This window comes from Glandiceps talaboti, chromosome 7 (genome assembly GCF_964340395.1).
Source record: "Glandiceps talaboti chromosome 7, keGlaTala1.1, whole genome shotgun sequence".
NCBI lineage: Eukaryota > Metazoa > Hemichordata > Enteropneusta > Spengelidae > Glandiceps > Glandiceps talaboti.
Window position 1 is genome coordinate 411,852 of NC_135555.1, and position 18,396 is coordinate 430,247.

General features: G+C 33.2%; 1 protein-coding gene across 1 annotated transcript; it reads left to right on the forward strand.

The window, feature by feature from the left end:
* Positions 1 to 1,736: 1,736 nt before the first annotated feature.
* Positions 1,737 to 17,312, forward strand: LOC144437317 (uncharacterized). Its single transcript, XM_078126241.1, has 8 exons — positions 1,737 to 1,782; positions 2,793 to 2,990; positions 4,614 to 5,333; positions 7,134 to 7,526; positions 8,023 to 8,118; positions 8,908 to 9,099; positions 9,660 to 9,918; positions 15,812 to 17,312. Exons 1-8 carry the CDS (start codon positions 1,737 to 1,739, stop codon positions 17,193 to 17,195), a joined length of 3,288 nt encoding a protein of 1,095 aa, XP_077982367.1. The 3' UTR covers positions 17,196 to 17,312.
* Positions 17,313 to 18,396: the final 1,084 nt, after the last annotated feature.

Consider the following 18,396-nt stretch of genomic DNA (forward strand, 5'->3'; position numbering starts at 1 on the left):
AAGTCACAAATTTAATTCAGCTATGCATGGTGAGTGGCAAACATATTTCTGTACTCACCTTTGACAAATGATTTGACAATGTCATCATTCATGGTATTGGTGCTTTGACAATGCCAACATTCATGGTATTGGTGCTTTGACAATGCCAACATTCATGGTATTGGTGCTTTGACAATGCCAACATTCATGGTATTGGTGCTTTGACAATGCCAACATTCATGGTATGGTGCTTATCATACTGTTCACACAAACATGTAATGTCTGTAAAGCTTCTAGCTTATATGCAAAGCTGAGCCTCTGGTGATAAGCCTCCATTGGCATCAAATTAATAACTGGATGTTGCCATGTTAAATAGAGTCATGTACACAGAGCTGAGCCTCTGGTGATAATATCGCTGTAGCCTCCATTGGCATCAACTTAATAATTGGATGATGCTGGATGTTAAATATACTATTGACTTGACAGTACACAGAGTGTAGCCTGTGGGTGATAATAGTATATTATTGGAAGTAGGACAGTGAAGTAAGACATGCCAATACTTAAAAGTGTTTTAAAAGTCACTACTTATGTGATCATATTATTTTAATATAAAAATTGGCCAAGTGTATGGAAAATGTATCATTGTCTTTGCTTTAAAGAATTACAGCCATTGCATCTCAAACATCACATTTGTTCATAAAATGTAGAATTAATTAGCAAATTATAACTGAAAACCCTTTCAAAATGTAAATATTTTGAATGCATGCACTTGATATTCAGAATAATCAAAACCAACTTCACACGTAGATTTAATTGATGATTTTTGATTATAAAAACACCTTGGATACAACAGTCTCTAAATTAGTATTTCAAATGTCATGTGAGACATCATTATAGATCTTGATAGAAGTTGCTGTACAAAATGGAAGTATTCAAATGTAAGCACTTTATAAAAAAATTTACAACCTAGTTAGAGTATTCAATTATTAATGTTGCTTAAGGGAAGTGTAGGTATTACTTCAAATTATCCAATTAATTCATCTTTTCAGACTAGGTAGGTTGTAATGCAATCAATTTCTCAGCAATGTATTATTCATAACTTTCAAGAGTAAATGCCTTAGGCACAATACATTATTAATATAATAATGGTATAATCTCAATCCTGTATTTCAAGTGCTTACATATAGCTGTGGTTTTGCTAAGATTTTAGAACTCTTGGAATATATGGGGACTGATATCTGGTGAAGTTTTAACTTTAATATCATTGATCCAATGGTCATTACATATGGGGTTGGGGATGAGGGGGTAGGGGAATACTCACAAACTCATTCAAAAAGCGGGTGTTTACATAATTTGCAAACCTTTGATAAACCATTGATAATAAGATATATATTTCCTATGTTGCTTTCATCAAGATAATTGCACCATAGAATGAACATTTTTCTCCAGATGCACATTTAAAAACACGATCATTTTCAATCTGATACTGATTTTTTTCTTCTTGTGTAGTGCCTTCAAAGTGTGACAGCAAAGACTGGCTTTCATACAATGGTTATTGTTACCTAGCCAGTTGGGGACTCTTGCAAAAATCATCATGGAATGTAGCCAAGGCTGTCTGTCAAGACTTGAATGCAACATTAGCTACAATTTTCTCAGCAAATCAGTATTATTTCTTGGAGGAGACACTGAGATGGAATAATCTCTACAAGGCAGGAGAACTCTTCTGGCTTGGTGGGGATGACATAATCTCAGAAGGAATGTGGGTATGGTCCCATGGAGAACCCATCAATGAATCATTCACAGGTAAGAATTAGTTTCAGTTTTCAAACTTTTTCTACTGGTTATTCAGTTGTCATTTAAACAGGATAGGAGGCAGTTTCATTTCGAGAATGAATAAGTTGAAAGATTTGGTACCTTGCATATTTATTGTAAGATTGTTTACTTGTGTCATGTTAGTTGTTTTTTATGCTTTTAACAATACAAAGGCACAATCATTTTTGATAGTAAAGTCATTTTGGTTAATAAAATAAGTTAAACCTAATCTAATGTCTTAATATGTAACTTTCAATGCTTCATATCAAAATCTCACTGGCATATCGTTGTGTAATGTTTTTTTTTTAAATCTGGTAGACTCTGTAAATTTTTATTCCTTCAACTTCAAAATGATTGATATAAATACAGGTATAATATTGGTTTGTATGTGACTGTGTATATGTTACTTTTAAATAGTGGAATCAAAAGCTGCTCAGATTTGTTCATGCAATGTTGATTTGTGCCACTTTCAGGTTTTTCCTGCATTTTTGGCAAAAAAGATATTTTCAACTTCTTCCCAAATACTACTTTTCAGATTGCTTTGATATCTGGCATGTAGATACCCAGAGGGTAGCTTACTCAGATTTGTTAATTTCAAGTCAGAACATGAATATTAATGAGTCATTTATATAAATAAGGGGTTTTGGTACTCCGGCTATGTCTTATAGCGCACTTCAAATTCCATATAGTTTAGTACATGCATCAACCATAACAAAGCGCACATGTCCAATAAACACTTGTTATCATAGCTTGGATGCAAGCTTCAAATTTCATTAATTTGGTACATTCATTGGGGATAACAAAACGCACATATTTTATATAGTTTATTGATATACTTTTTAAATGTAGTGAGTCATTAGCATGATTAATGATATTTGATAATTAGGCAAGTATCAAATTCTATATAAGATATAAGGACCCTTTATATGTCACTTGTATTTTCTTCAACTGAAAACAAAAAAAGTGAATAATTGAGGACACAATCTGTTTTACATGATCAGCATGGTTTCCTGGCTGGGTGGATGAAGAGACTGGTATCTATGGAAGACAGCCAAGTGGTGGCAACAACAAAGACTGTTTAGCAATGAGCCAGGAACTCTCTGCAACTAATGGTGCTACCAAATTAGAAGATAGAATGTACTGGATGGACAAACTATGCAACACCAAAGCAAATTTTGTTTGTCAAAAGAAACAGAAATGTAAGTCAACAGAAAACTGTTTGTTTCAATTTTAAGTTTTGATATAGCACAAGGTTCAATGCTAGTGCTAAGTGATGTCATGGCATCTCTGTGCTTGGTATGACTTTAAGTCAAACTCTGCTTGGACATAACAGGATTCAGATTGGTCTGATGACTGTTGGGACTGTTCAATCAGGTGTCCTATTGAGACATGGCTGTGCTGAGCCAGATGCTTGGTAGCCAAATAGAGTAGGGGTACTCAGGGATCTGTGTCTAGTATTCAACACAGTGTTGTGTGCTAGGTTTACAGTGGCATTGTCTAGCTTTGTAACCAAATTTTGGAGTTTTTTTCCACAAAGTACAACAAGGTATATGTATTTGTTATTATCAACGGAAATAAACTTAGAGACAGGGTGAAAGAAAGGAAACTACATGGAAAGATAATAATCTCCTTTCCTAAGCTAAGCGTCAATCAATATTAGAAAATAACTTCATGAAAATTGAAGTACTTCATACAATTTTTCAAATTATATATATTTCTAGTCATATAAGACTGTGTATGCACGGGTCACCATATTTAAAATGTAAGTTAGAGGAATCTGATTCCATGCAGAAGGTAATACTTGAATGAAATTCAAAGTGTCTGTGTTCAAAATCTTAAGCTATAAGATAGATTTATAGAAAGTAAATATCGCCCTAACATGACATAAGTAAAGAATAGTCAGAGTGCAAGCTTGGTGAAACAGCCTTCACAAAAATTTATATGTTAAACTTTCAGAATCATTTATAGGAGTTGGGAAAAAATCAGTATATCTAATATTATGCCTATGTCCAGGACTTTGAAAAATTCATTATTATGCCCATATATTGCATACCGATAGATAAACCTGTTGTGCCTCATATACGATCCATCGTATATCTTACCCATGCAGTATTCTATAATTTATAACTTTTTTCGATATTGATTTCAAAACCCCGGGCTGTCATCATGTTACTAAGCTTGATAGTGAAGTTAACACAAAACACTTATCTCTTCACACATGTAAAATTGATATGATCCATATATATCACTGTATTCCTCAGCCCCTGGCATTGGCAAACATGTTTCAAATGATAACGTCATGACAACATAAAATTCTACCAGTCGATAAGCTTGTGTGTGATGTTTACTAGCCTGAATATCAAAATGTTAGTCCATATCTTATGACATCTGAACAGCTGATTTCAACATTTCTGCATAATAAAAAGTACTCTCAAGAAAGACATCTGATTGGTCAAATTTTGCTAAGATTCTATGAGCTCTACCTTAAGTTTAACTTAAGCTCTTTGTCAACAACCACAATGTAGTCACTGTGTATTTCTTAAATCCCTAAACCTTATTGTTAGAGAGACCCAGCCATTTTTAGCAAACATACTTGTACAAATGCTTGTTATAGTACAGATCTAGTCATATCCCTAAACTATGTAAGCCTTACACTGTACTTTACATTAATAACATAATAAAGGCTTAATTTGTCCACCTGTCCTACATGTAATTGTTGGATCAATAAATAAACTGGTATTGCTTTATTATTATTCTAAATGAAAAGAAATGACATTTACATTTATTGGTTTTTAAGTTATCATTTTTTATTTACCTAACAGCTACACAAGATGGAAGTCATCACAAGCCTATTCTATTAAGTGGTGCAAGCGGAAACTTTTCCAGTGAAAACTTTCCTAATAATTATGATAACAATATGGACAATGTTACAATAATTGAAGTGCCTTCTGGATACAGAATACAAGTTGGATTTTTTGCTTTAAATTTAGAGTACCACAAAGATTGCCTGTATGACTATGTTAGTCTCAATGATAGTATACAATATGTCAGATACTGTGGCAACCATACTACGCAACTTGATGAATTGACATTCTGGTCATTAACAAATCAAATTACCATCACATTCCATTCGGATTATTCAATATCAGATTTAGGCTACTCTGCATATTATGACAGTTTTTACATCAAATCATGTGAAAATGATATATTGAAAGGAATGACAGGATATGTAACCAGTGTAAGGTACCCTGGAAATTACCTTAATAGTTTGTCTTGTCAGACAGACATACGTGTGCCACAGGGTTACCGTGTATTCTTAGAATTTGAAGACTTCCAGCTGCAAGCGTCACCTGACTGTAAAGAGGATTACGTCTTTCTCATATTAGATGGGTTGGATGAAAGGAGAACTGCAAGGTACTGTGGAGATAGGACTGCTGTGATAGTGAGCATGAAATTTGTATCCTATGGATCAGTATTAAAGATTGTCTTTCACAGCAATGACAGAAATGTGTCTGTTGGATTTTCAGCCAAATTTACTGCAGGTAAGATATTCATTTCCTCCTAAATGGACAATAGATTACTGCTGTCAACAGATATAAGGCAAAACCATACATCATTTATTCATTCATTCATTGGACTAAAATTTGCATTAATTTTCAATGACGTATCCACTTCCTTTTGTACATTTCTGTTGCAAAAAGAAAAATTACAGGAGAATAGTGCCAGATGAATTCAAGAATATGTAATATCAGTTATATATTCTTTTCTTGGGGAAAAATGGATTCTTGGTTGAGAAATGATGAAAAGGCTAATGAGAAAGAAACTGAAAGCTACAGAAAATCACTCAGCAAAGTCTCACTGCTTTAATAACTGATTGGCCACTCCTTAGGCGGGACGACCTGTCAATTTATTTAGATCCTTAGGTTGAAACGTAAAGCTTAAAAATGAGTTGGCTTCTCTGCACTGCCTCCAGGAAAAAAAGACATCTTGGAACAATTCACGCAATCTACCAGTTGACACGTTAGCTCAGCTGGTTAGAACACTCTGACTAGTGTTTAGGTGACATGGGTTCGATTCCTACATGTGTCACTTTTCTTTCCTCATTTATAACAAATTCATAAAGATTTTGACTGGCAGGACAAATTTGTACACAGTTATACATATGTCCTGGAGAGACCTTTTTCAGATTAAAAAGTACAACTGCCATTAAGTACACAAGATTGATATTTCCTGAATGTTGTGGTAAGTCATATCAAACTTTTCAATGCATCACTGAATTTTAACAAGGAGAGATTGCATCATCAAAAGACTGCATTTCCTCCTGAATCAAAAACTCATCAACGAAAAGTAATCTTACTTTTCATTTGGTTTCCTGTTCTATTTGGTTTTCCACCACAGACCTTAAGCAGTGCCTGATGTCTACTTGGATAGGATATTGCCCATTTCCTGTGTCTATTTACATGATTGTTCAATTTTTTTCATGCAAGTCTTTATTTGTAGCAATTAATCTGAGTGCAAGGGTTCATAAGAATGAGAACTACTACTAAATACCAAAGGAATTGTGTTGAACCTTATAATTGATACATTGAATATTTTGAGGAGATAAATCTGCTGACTCTAAGTTTCATAGGTCTTAAAATTTATTAAATTGCCAAATTTACATGAAGCAAGTATTATTTTCTTGTAGAATATTACATACTGGATGGATATCAACTATGGAGGAATTAGATGTTATTCCCAATATTTTTCTTCGTTCAGCCAAGGGAAATAGGAGTGACCCAAGGGGCTTTTGTAGCATAACATAATTATACCAGCGCCAGTATTATATCAAAGAAAAATTGGGGAAAGTAATGGAAATTTTGAATGTTTTGACTCATATTTCAAACACAGCAGAACCAGTGATGTAGACATGCATTGTTGTGACATAGGCACACGTTGTCATTACGTGGAATGACCAGAGTATATATTCTATATATTCTGTTCAACTTGGCTCATACATGGTATAATAAAAGATATTATACTCTGGTCAAAATAATATGAGGTTTATAGTAATATGAGGAAAAATATGTTATCAAAAGTATGTGAACTTTTATCCAAGAATAGCGTATGTCCATTTTGATCATTTTAGATGAAGCAAAAAGTGCTCAGTCTTAAAACTGCTTACATTCAGAAATGGACAACACAAATATTAAAAGTTGCGATCAACACTGGACAGGTCAAAAAGTAACAAGCAGTAACATCATACATGTAGAGATTGTGACTGCCATTTGTGTTTGCATTGAAATTATTATAGAACTTCTTGATTTACTTTATATTAAACAAGGTTTTGTTTTATTTCACAGTCAAAGAAGTGGCTACAGTGATAAACTTGCAGAGTCACTTCAATGCAAATGTTGTATCTAGTTTAAACTATCCAAACCCTTACCCTGGTAATACAAACATGACATTGATAATAGAAGCGCCACCCGACAACTCTCATGTAGTGGTCAGTTTCTCAGGGTGTTTGAGTGTGCAGTCAAGCAACTGTACAACAAGTGTTTTGAAAATCTACAACTATTTGCTTCATGGGGAGTTACATGAAGAGGACAAGGTTATCTGTGGTGATACTTGTAATGGATCTGATGGTGAAGTTCTAGTGTTTCAGTCCATATTGAATAGCTTGATGGTGCAGTTTATATCACACACTAGCTCAGTGGATTTACAGGGATTTGAAGCCATATACCGAACAATCCCAGGTAATGTAGTCAATCTGAATGCAAGGGTTCAATCTTAAATTTGCCATAGGTAATCGATAATTTCCTTTTTTTAAAAATTGGGGCAGTTTCTACAAACTCATTTTTTGATATCTGTACCCCTTATGAGAAAACTAAAGTTAACAATTACAAGATAAGTTGAACTAATAAATGTTCTTGTTTAACACAATATGGTTGAAAGAACACGTACTATAAAATTGAATGTCTTTTTTGTCAAGGAAATTGCATGATGTACATGTACATGTACATGGAAGTTTACTTTATTCAATAAAAGTGATGGTTTTGAAAATATGTTTGAATACAAAGTTAATGTTTCTGAGTAATCAATTAAGTATTCACACATTCATTGCATTTCAGAAGTAGAGATTGTTTGTAATAATCCAAATAGAAAATAACATTGTAACATTTGTAAATATTGTCCTATGATTCAACGTATATGAAAGGATTCCCAATATTAATATTCTTATGACTTATACAGGTAATGGCACATGTGGTCTAGTATATTGCAGTGGACATGGCAAGTGTGTGTATAAGAATAACCAGTATGAGTGTTCATGTGATAAAGGATACAAAGGTAAGTTTACATATAAATGGGTCTGAGGTGTCATTGTGCTGTTATAACATCATGAAACAGTACTGTAACAGTACACTGAAGCTGTCTGGATGCTGGTCACTGGTAATGTTGTCTTCTGGTTCTCTGATAGCATGTGATTTTAAAGTGATTAGTGTGGACAGGATTTGCCAAAGTGTACTTCATACATCTAATGTTAATCTGAGTGGTACATTGATATGGAATCCCAAGTACTTGATACAGGATTTTATTTACATTCTGAGTGGTTCATCTGTGTTCATCCACATATTTGATCAAGGATTGTAATATAATATTCCAATTCAAGAATTGTACATATATTGAGTACACATCAGTGATGTGTTCTTCCCAATGGATATTGCTTACAAAGTCTTAACCTTGTAGAGTTATGGAAGACATTGGATATGATTCTTAATTCTCCTTGTGAAAGATACTTCATGATGGCAATAACCTGATGATTCACAGTATTTCAACACATTACAGAGCTTGTGTAGAAATTGACAAGTGTATACCAGTATGCTGTACAGTGCAAGATGCAAGGCGTATTAATTCTCTCCATACATCCCTAACTACTGAAAATGTCTCATTACTTTGAATACAAGAGCAGGGCTATTTAATGGTATTAACATAAATGAATATTAAATAGCCATGCATTGTGCACTAGATGATGTACACAGTGATGCAATTTAATTGTAGTAAATAAATTCATACTTATTTGCTTTGCCTTCTGCATGTGGTTCTTATTGGTAAATTGTCATATAATATTTTTTCCAGGTACCTTCTGTGATGTAAAGCAGCCTGCTGAAGAGAAAACACTGTTAGAGAGATTGATGGCAGATCCCTTCTGGATTGGCATCATTGCCATTATCGTCTTTCTCCTGCTTGGTCTTTTTATCATTTTCCTTCGCAAGAGAATTAGTAAACATTTACAAAACAAACGAGAAGTTTCAGTCAGATCAAAACTAGGTAAGAACAAATGGTATTTTCTGTTGCAGCAGTATTCCAAAAGGATGGTAGCAAGAAAACATCTATCAGTGTAGAATGCTTATAATACCTGATCTGACCAACAATTCAGATCGTCATACATTTATGAGCAATTTTTTTAAGCTTCAGTGGATTTCTAAATTTAATATTGTCTTAGCCCTGACATATCTTGGAAAATTCATTTATTCTGGTGTAGTTCTCTAGAGAGTCTAGAAATAGTGACAGTTACTAGTCAAGTATACATGGGTGAAAAACAGTGTTTTAAAAACGCCTTACCAGTACAATGAACTGAGTATGATATGCTTCAAATAAGAAAGGCAATTGAAATTAGTTAGAGATAATGTTCTTTATCATTATTTTGTATTCTTGGCCAGCATATTGGATCTGACACTCTGTGGACAAAGTATACCTTGTCCAGAAATATTTGTCTCCTTTTTAAACTTCTGGCTTCTTTTGTAAACATTAAACTCCTCACTTTTATTGTAAATGTCACCACCTGGGTAATATTTTAAGAGTAACATTTCTCTCTTGTTTACACATAGGTAAGCGAGTAAATTACAATGCTGGATCAACCAACTCATTTGGAGATGGTACAGGAGCAAATTCACATCTGAACAGTCACTTACAGAATGGAAATACTGTTAGTTATGATCCAAGCCGAGTTAATGAAATTGCATTGCATGACATTGAGATCCTAGAAAATGGACATGCTGTTACTGCAAGGGAAGACGAATACGACGACTACTACACAGATGAAATGGATGGAGAGACTAGTGATGGGCGAAGGTCACCTAGATATTTGTAAGTGTATGAAACATGGCTGATTTGTTTTCCCTCGATGTGTGCCGACCCCGAATTAATGCACTACTTAGATCACTACTAACCATACATGCTGAGGTCCTATAAAATGTATAATTTTTAATGTGTTTGGCAACTATGCACCTTATTAATGCTCAGATCTTGAGACAAAACTGCTTTAAAATTAAATATAGATTTGATCATTCCTATCGAGATGTGCTCTAAAACAATTAAGACCATTGATATTAAATTTAACCAGATTACAACTGCAAAATGTAATAAAAAGTTATTTTAACAGAATTTTCAGACAGGATGATTTAATAAGTGATGGACAGGTATGAAATCTATCAGATATAGATCACATCTAAAATATGTAGGAACTTCAATCATTTGTGAAATTTGACTAATAAATTTAGATACGAAAGACAAAGTGCATAGAATCGATTATGCTACTAAAATTTTGAGCTAAAGTATTGCACATACACTTGCATATGTGACTTATGTCCTTGTTACGTTAGATTTCATTATGTTAGATTGAAATGAAATACTAAATTCACTGTTGAGCAAAACTATGTGTGGAAAACACTGTCAGCAAGTGAGATATAGTGTTCTACAATTTATTATAATCTTCTGTTGATGAATCAGTTCGTATATTTTTGGTTGATGAATTTTACATGACTTTAATATCAGTTTCTGTCTATTCACCCATAATCTGCTGAAATGCAAAGCCTGATTGAATATGCCAGTGCTAGCACTATTACGTAGGTCTTACTGTAATCCATGGTATTATCGGGATCAATAGTTCAGCTGTATTAACACATTACTTTGGACTACAGGAGAAGTGCAAACCATGCTTTTGTGAAAATATGAAATTTGGCACTCAATATATACGATAAATTTGAATCACTAGATTGTAATCATATCTCTTAAAGTCCAAGTCAAGAAAAGTGTTCTCAAAAAATGTAAAATTTGGCACTGAGGTAGATGGATTAGATTGGATGGCTAGGTTAGCTTTAGTAATATTATGTCTACTCAGGTAATACATTTTCAGGACTTGAAAAGAATTAATCAAGGAACTGAATTGAATTTCTGAATAGCTGAAGCACAGAATTTCCAAACAAACTTTTGTTGAAATTTCTAAAAATATTGATTCCGTGATTTGTTAGGTCTCAACATTGTATATAAATTAAAGAATTGTGTGTGAATAATTTCATTGTGTACCTACATGTTAGTATTGTGTTCACGTCTCACAAGTCATTATTGTAACCGTGTTGTGTATTTCTTGTTTTTTCATGGTATCTGCCCTAGGAGTTTTGGTATAGACACATGAAGTCTTCCCTATGTCATGCACATCTCAACATTATGCTACCACTTCTAAGCTAAAATCAGTAAGCAGACACACATATTTAATGCTTTTCATGTTCAGTCTATCACTTACGCTACATGTTTTATTTTACCTGCACGTTTATCCTTAAATTATAGAATGAACTCTGCTCGAAGTTGTCTTTAAACATATGTAATTTATAGCTTCCCTACTCCATGAAACCTTCAAGATCTAGTCTTTCAGAGGCTGTCATAGAATCTTTTAGATATAACTTAAAATTATTATGAATTATTATAATTATTTATTGGCAGTGTACTATTTACTCTAACTATATTACTGTCAATCTACACTGATTTACTATAATTCTCTGTAATTTGCATGGTAATTTTACAACTTCTTAATCCTATTGCACGAGATTTAGATATTTCCTAATTAGTTGGTTTGGGAAATCCTTGAACTTTAGAGCCTTAATGTATCATAGCATTGTTAAGGGTGAAACTGATTGTCTGCATGCAAGTTGTATTAATATCTAGAAAGATATTAATTTACCAATCATCAGCAAATGACCATAAAAAGGGTGAGCAGGATGTATGTCCTAGCTTTTAGATTTAATAGACAAAAAATGTTTCCTAGACAGCTCTTATTTCACTATATTTTTTGAAAATGTTTTCCAAATTCAAATCTTCAAAATTTAACAGTGTTGTTAAAGGTCAAACATCAGACAATTTGTTGTTTTGCTGTCAGCAATGTGCATGTATGGCAATCATTGTTTCAATATAATAGAAGTATACATAAAAGCAAGACAAAATCCCACCTAAACTAAAACACTACCTCTGATGTTGCCTTCCTGATTAAAATTGGCATTTTATAAGCATTAAGTCACTGTTTCCTTTGGGAGAACACATTTACATAATTTATGCACAGTCTATAAGTTTCATAAAATATTCTCTTTGTAATGACAGCTATAAAGTTAAAGTTGGCATACTCATTTGATTATAAATCTGTAACCTTTCAGTGATCCATCCTTCATCAATTTAACATTGCTAACAGCTTGTTGAATCCTATCTTTTTTTTTAAAGATCTGATTTATTTACAAATTAATATGTTTAATTCATTATTTTCCAAGCCCATATACTTTACTATTTTTTCCAGTTTACAAAACAGCAAAAAAATATGTTTTTGAATCTTTTCTAATGTTATTTACATTTATCTTTTAGTCTTCCTCGTGATGCAATTGATTGATTCAAAGGTAACTTTGGTGTTTCAAATAAAAGATTCTTTACCTTTGATCTTATAATTTGTATTCTTTTAAAAATAACATCCCAGAGGCTTTGACACTTTTTGGTTGATTAACTTACTCACTATCTGTACAAGTTGGTTGCTATAAATTAAACTAACTTTCACTTTGATGTTGCATGGTTCACTTTTGTGTCAGTTAAATGCAATCATAACTAAAATTTAAAGAATAAGCTACATTTTACAGTTGGTATGTATCCCTTTATGCAACTCTTGACCTTTATGATTCCATACATTTATTACAGTATGTTTGTCTAAAAAAAACTTTTATCTCAGTCATCATTTTTTTCCATTCTGAGCAGTATCCCTACAATTGCATCACAGGCTGAGAATTATTAAAACTTGCACATAACTTGTCATGCAAAATGTACCTCCTGCTGGCAAAGTGACTGAGAGAAAGACTACAAACTGTTCAATGAGCCATGATATATTTGCACAGACAGATGTCCATTATGCATGTACCATTGATGAGTACATGTAGTATCAGATAGTGTACATGTGGTACACATATTAATTAGTAAGCCATGCATATTAATGATGGACATCAGAGAGGAACATTCATGAACCAGGTGAATTTTATGGTAAACTATCAAACTTTAGATGTGCAAATTATCTCTTGAATTAGACCCAGTTGAGTTTTCAATAAGGTATTATTTTATTAAGGTATTAGACCTGTCAGAGAAGGCAATTTTCCTGACAGAAAAGTTGTCCATTTCCAATTGTTTCAAGTTCACATCGCTATTCACCTGGGTATTTTGATATTTCACTTACATTGATCTTCACATAGAGGAGATCAAAAAGAGCTTTCTAAAAATGTATGGTTTATTGGTTGTGTAACATACGCATATCAAATAAAATGTGACAAATGTGACAACTCATTTTGGGTGGTCAATTTATGTGTTTTCTGATAATTTGCTTTTTTCAAAGATAACATGGACATGGAAACAAATGCATTCAATTAGTTGTGGCTTGCATATTGAGACTTAAATTATTCAGGTGTAAGGCATATCATATACCCAATAAGAAAGATAACTATATTGTGCATGGCAAATCCCTCAAGTTAGACTGATATGAAAATATTTATATTCAATATTCATGAAAAGCATGAATGAAAAACATGGCTTGCAAGTGTGGCACATGTTAGTTGATAAGATTATCTGGGCTTGATTGTATGAATTATTTGTCAGGAATCATTATCAGCACCAGGTAGTTTCAATGTGAAAAATGCAATTAATCCGAGTGTTAAAAACATAATCAGTATTTTGTTAAATGTTTACTTAAACATAAAATTTAGCATTATAAAATGTCATTCTGTTGAGAACCCTTGAAAATAAAATTGATGTGGGAAATTCCCTTAATGAAGAGCTGACAGGAAGTGGTTGCTGTAATACCCAATCATGCATTATACATAGCTGTCAAGATGTTGCATTCCTTCCTAAGTGTTATGTCAAATTTTTGTTTATTGTGCCATCATGCTTCAAAAGCTACAATGCTCATATTGTTCTGCCAAAGCAGTCCATGCCCCTCATCATGACATCGGCACACATCATCCTATTTCATTCCTTTGTATTCCATATGTCTATTAAAACTGGGTTAATTGTGGTAAGGATCTTTCAATGGTGTTTATTAATGTTTTAATAGAAATATCACATTAAATATATGTCAGACCAACTTAGTCTACAAGTGAATTCCAGTGTTTTCCTTAAATATTAATATACAAGGGTGGTATATGCTCTTTTGCAATTTCTGATATAGTCAAACTTCATCATTTCAAATTAATATCAAAAACCACTACCACATTTTCTGGTATTGAACAAGGAGTCTTTTAATCACAGAGTGTGCTTGTGAATAAAAGTTAGGGGGAACATTGGTTCATATATCAATATACCACCAGATTTCCTGGTGTCCAACAAGGGTTTTTAATCACAGGACTTTCTTGTGAAATTTTTTTTTATGGGGAATACTGGTTAATATATCAGAATGAGAATAACAAATATGAAGAAGCCTGTGTATAATTGACATGTATAATTGATATATTCCAGCTCTGTAATGATAACACATACTCCTTGGTATTTATGTGTACAAACTAAGTATATATACTTTTGTCAGGAACTAGCTTCTTTCAGGAACTAGCTTGTTAAAACCATTACAGGTATTTGTTGAAATGATTGGCTTCATTTTGTCGAGTAAAAAGACTGTATCCATGATTGGTATTTGTTGAACTTGAATGATTGGCATAATTTTGTTCAGTAAAAAGACTATATCCATTACAGGTATTTCTTGAAATGATTGGCATAATTTTGTAGAGTAAAAAGACTGTATCCATTACAGGTATTTGTTGAAATGCAAGATGATGGTTGTCATACTGCTGAAAATCGTAAAAAATGTACAATTTTGCTTTTGAAAGCTGTTATCTAATTTAACATCACACTGTACTTTAAGTGGGGACCCTGAAAAAAAGTGATTAATTGCCTTTGAAAAGCATTAATAAAATTTTATAATAGTTTTGGTTTATTGATTTCATCATCTGCCATAAAATTCTCTGTAGAAGCAATATTTTTCCCTAGTTGAGTGTGGTGTTTTGTCAATATACTAAATCAAATTAGCTGCTCAGCCGTAAAGTTTGAATTTTAATAATTATATATGATTGAATAATATAAATATGAAATAATGCTGAATACATACTGTGACATTGGCAATGTGAGCTTTCCAACACAAAAAATTGAAACAAATCAAATTATGCAAATCAACAGGCATTTAATTTTAGCTGATGATTATGCTCATATGCATTGTACTTTGTAAAAGATACAATTAATTATTTTCTCAAAAGGATTTAGCATGTGCATTAGGGATCAGTAAAAGCAGTTATGTCCCCTTGAGATCGTAAGTCTTAGTTTGATTATGCTGAAAAAATATGTTTGTCCCATTTTTAGCCTCATAAAACGAAATAATAGGGCAAGGAAAAGGTGACTGATGTTAATTTGGTTCAAATTTAAAAGATGCTGACTGATTTAAGCAGTATAGTAAGCTTGAAATGTTCTGTGATGGAGTATTAAAGCAATCTGTAATCCATCCATTCATTGAACTTGACACTTTTTGTTAGCCTGCCCACACATGTTGTGAACACATATTGATGGTGCTCTCCAATGGGGCTTATGCTAACTTCTCTAAATGCCAACCAGTCGATCACAAATTCACATAGTACAAACATATTGTACAACATTATCAAGTCATATCGTTTCACTGACGTCATGTTTATTTTTATTTTTACAATAGAGAAAATCGTGCAACTGTTGCAAATGCTTTGGGCAAAGTTGTTCCTGCAGTTGCACTGTCATCAGTGAAGGCACAAAAGTTCAGGCCAAGCAATGCCCAAAGGAATACACGTGGACCAAGACGATTTATTCCAAACATTTTGAAATCTAGACAGAATGAAATGAAGGGAACACAAGATGGAAGTGCAGCATCAAAATGGGGGAATTACTTGAGAACTAGACGAACACCAGTTGATAAATCTGGTCAAGTTGATGAAACACAAATGGATATCAAAGGTGAAGCAACATCAGATACTGCTCATTTGCATGCCGACTTAATGCCAAAACAAAGCACCGATGGTCAGTATTTAAATGAAGTATTTCAGACAGTTTATGATGAAGAAAAAGAAGGTAATGACCATCAATTTGAGTATGAAAACCATGAAGAGCAAATGTGGGCACAAACAGATAACATTGAAGAAGAGGCAAGGGATACATACAATGACAGTAGTTGGCATGAAGATGTTCATGAAGCCAGTGTAAGGGACAAAGATAGTGGAAATAACTGGCAGGAAGTTACTTCTGATGTTAGTGATTTGGAAACGTGTGATGAGGAGTTAAAAGAAGAGTTTGAACAGGATACTTTGTCAGAGAATGAGATCCATAGAGAATCTATGAAGACAATTGATGAAATTACAGAGGAAACTGACAACTTTAATCCAGACACATCCTCCTTCCATCAATATTCAACTACTTCATCAGTTGATTTATCTGACATCCAACCTACTAGAGGGCGTTCTAAACCAAGTTTACGCTCATTACATAGACAGCCTGTTATTTTTGAAAGCATGTGTGAATCTGACCCGACTGACAAATTTGAAAATGAAAATCATGAGCAAGCTAGTTATATAAATGACTCCAGCCTAGATAGGGAGGTCAACCTATCTAATCTGAGGGCATCAGAAATCAAAGACTGTATGAATGGCATCAGACCAAGCAGCTTTGATTCAGGCAATGATGGCGTCAGTGAAAGTCGTTTTTCAGACTCTGACAAAGAAACAGTTATTGTTAATCCAAATGGCGAGATTTTGCAAAACCCTAGATTTAGTGCATCACAGAGCTTAGATGATTATGACTTTGAAGAGGGCAGTGATACTCAGTCTTCTCATAATTCATTTGAAGGTGCTTCATTTGATGACATACATCATAGTAATGATTATCCTGACCAGGAAGTAAATGTAACAAGTATGAGACGAAAAAACCTTGTCCGCCAGAAAACTAGCAGTTGTAGTTTTTCAGATTTAGAACCTATACAAGAAGGTAGTATACTTAGAACTGATGCTTGCTGGAATTCTACAGTACAGACATTAGATGATAGCGACCAAAATAGTGAGGACAGTGCATGAAACTGTATACATGTATGTTCAGAACTTGTTAATATATTTCAATGTAAAAATCAACCTGTTCATGGTATTTACATTTTATACAGAAAGACTCCTTTGTATCATTATTTGTATTTGAATGGTGTAAATATTTGCTTGCAATTTATCTCTTAATTACACTGGTACTTGCCAAGTTCAGTCCATGATAAACAAATGTACTAAATGTGGTTTGTACTCTGTTATCCTTTGATAGCAATCAATCATTTGATGATTATGATTCAAATATTTGTCTTAACAAACCAGTTACTTTTGTTTATACCCATTACACCATTTTAAAACCATAAAATCAAACATACTTAAAGGTATTTTGTAATGTTCTCATGTTTATAGGAGTTGACATGCCTCATTATAATTTGATAATGATTGTAAACTTTTTGCTATTTCTCAGAAAAGCAGTTTTAATTATCTTTCAGCATTTAACCAGTCATGCAAACATAATAACTTAAGAACTAAACCTTTGATCACATTTGATGAGAATCAATTATTATTTGATAATTTTGCTATCATTGTTTGACAATGAGTGGTTACACATACATACAGCATAGATGGGTGAATGGGTGAATCAATCAAAAAGCAATGTAGAAATCCTGTTATAATGTACCACCAACATATGTTATATGGACACTTGTGACTTGCTTGAAATTGGATTGGGGAACCCTCTCAACTTCCCAGATGGGGATGGTCAGAGCATGTAAATTTATGGTTGTTATGAATAGTTATTCAAGAACTTTTCTTTAAATTGGTAGTTTAATTGTCTGTTCCTGGTTGGTTGATGTACAGATGTTTGACCTAAGCATGACCAATGGGTAAAGGTTGAGACATTTCCAGGTGAAATTATATCCATTGATTTTGTAAATTGCACCTGGCGTTGTGATTATATATGATAATTTCATTAGATGAATGCTTTCATTGTTGCCTCAATCAATTTACATGGAGTCACTTTTCAGATGACTCATATTTTATACTTATCCTAGAATATATGGCAAAGCATCTTATTAGTATTTCTCAGTGAATATGTGGTATGGACTAAAATTATACAGTGTTATCTTGACAAACAAGATGACATACTTTCAAGTGATTACTAATTTATATGTGGCATATTCTTCTTATCCACTCAACTGCATCATGGTTGATTAAACATGCTGAACATGGATATAAAGATGGA

Excerpts from the sequence above, each read along its gene's own strand:
- LOC144437317 (XM_078126241.1), top strand. The coding sequence starts at position 1,737 with ATGTGGGTATGGTCCCATGGAGAACCCATCAATGAATCATTCACAG. Across the intron at positions 2,991-4,613 it reads TTGTCAAAAGAAACAGAAAT|CTACACAAGATGGAAGTCAT; the intron begins GTAAGTCAACAG and ends TTTACCTAACAG. Across the intron at positions 9,919-15,811 it reads CGAAGGTCACCTAGATATTT|AGAAAATCGTGCAACTGTTG; the intron begins GTAAGTGTATGA and ends TTTTTACAATAG.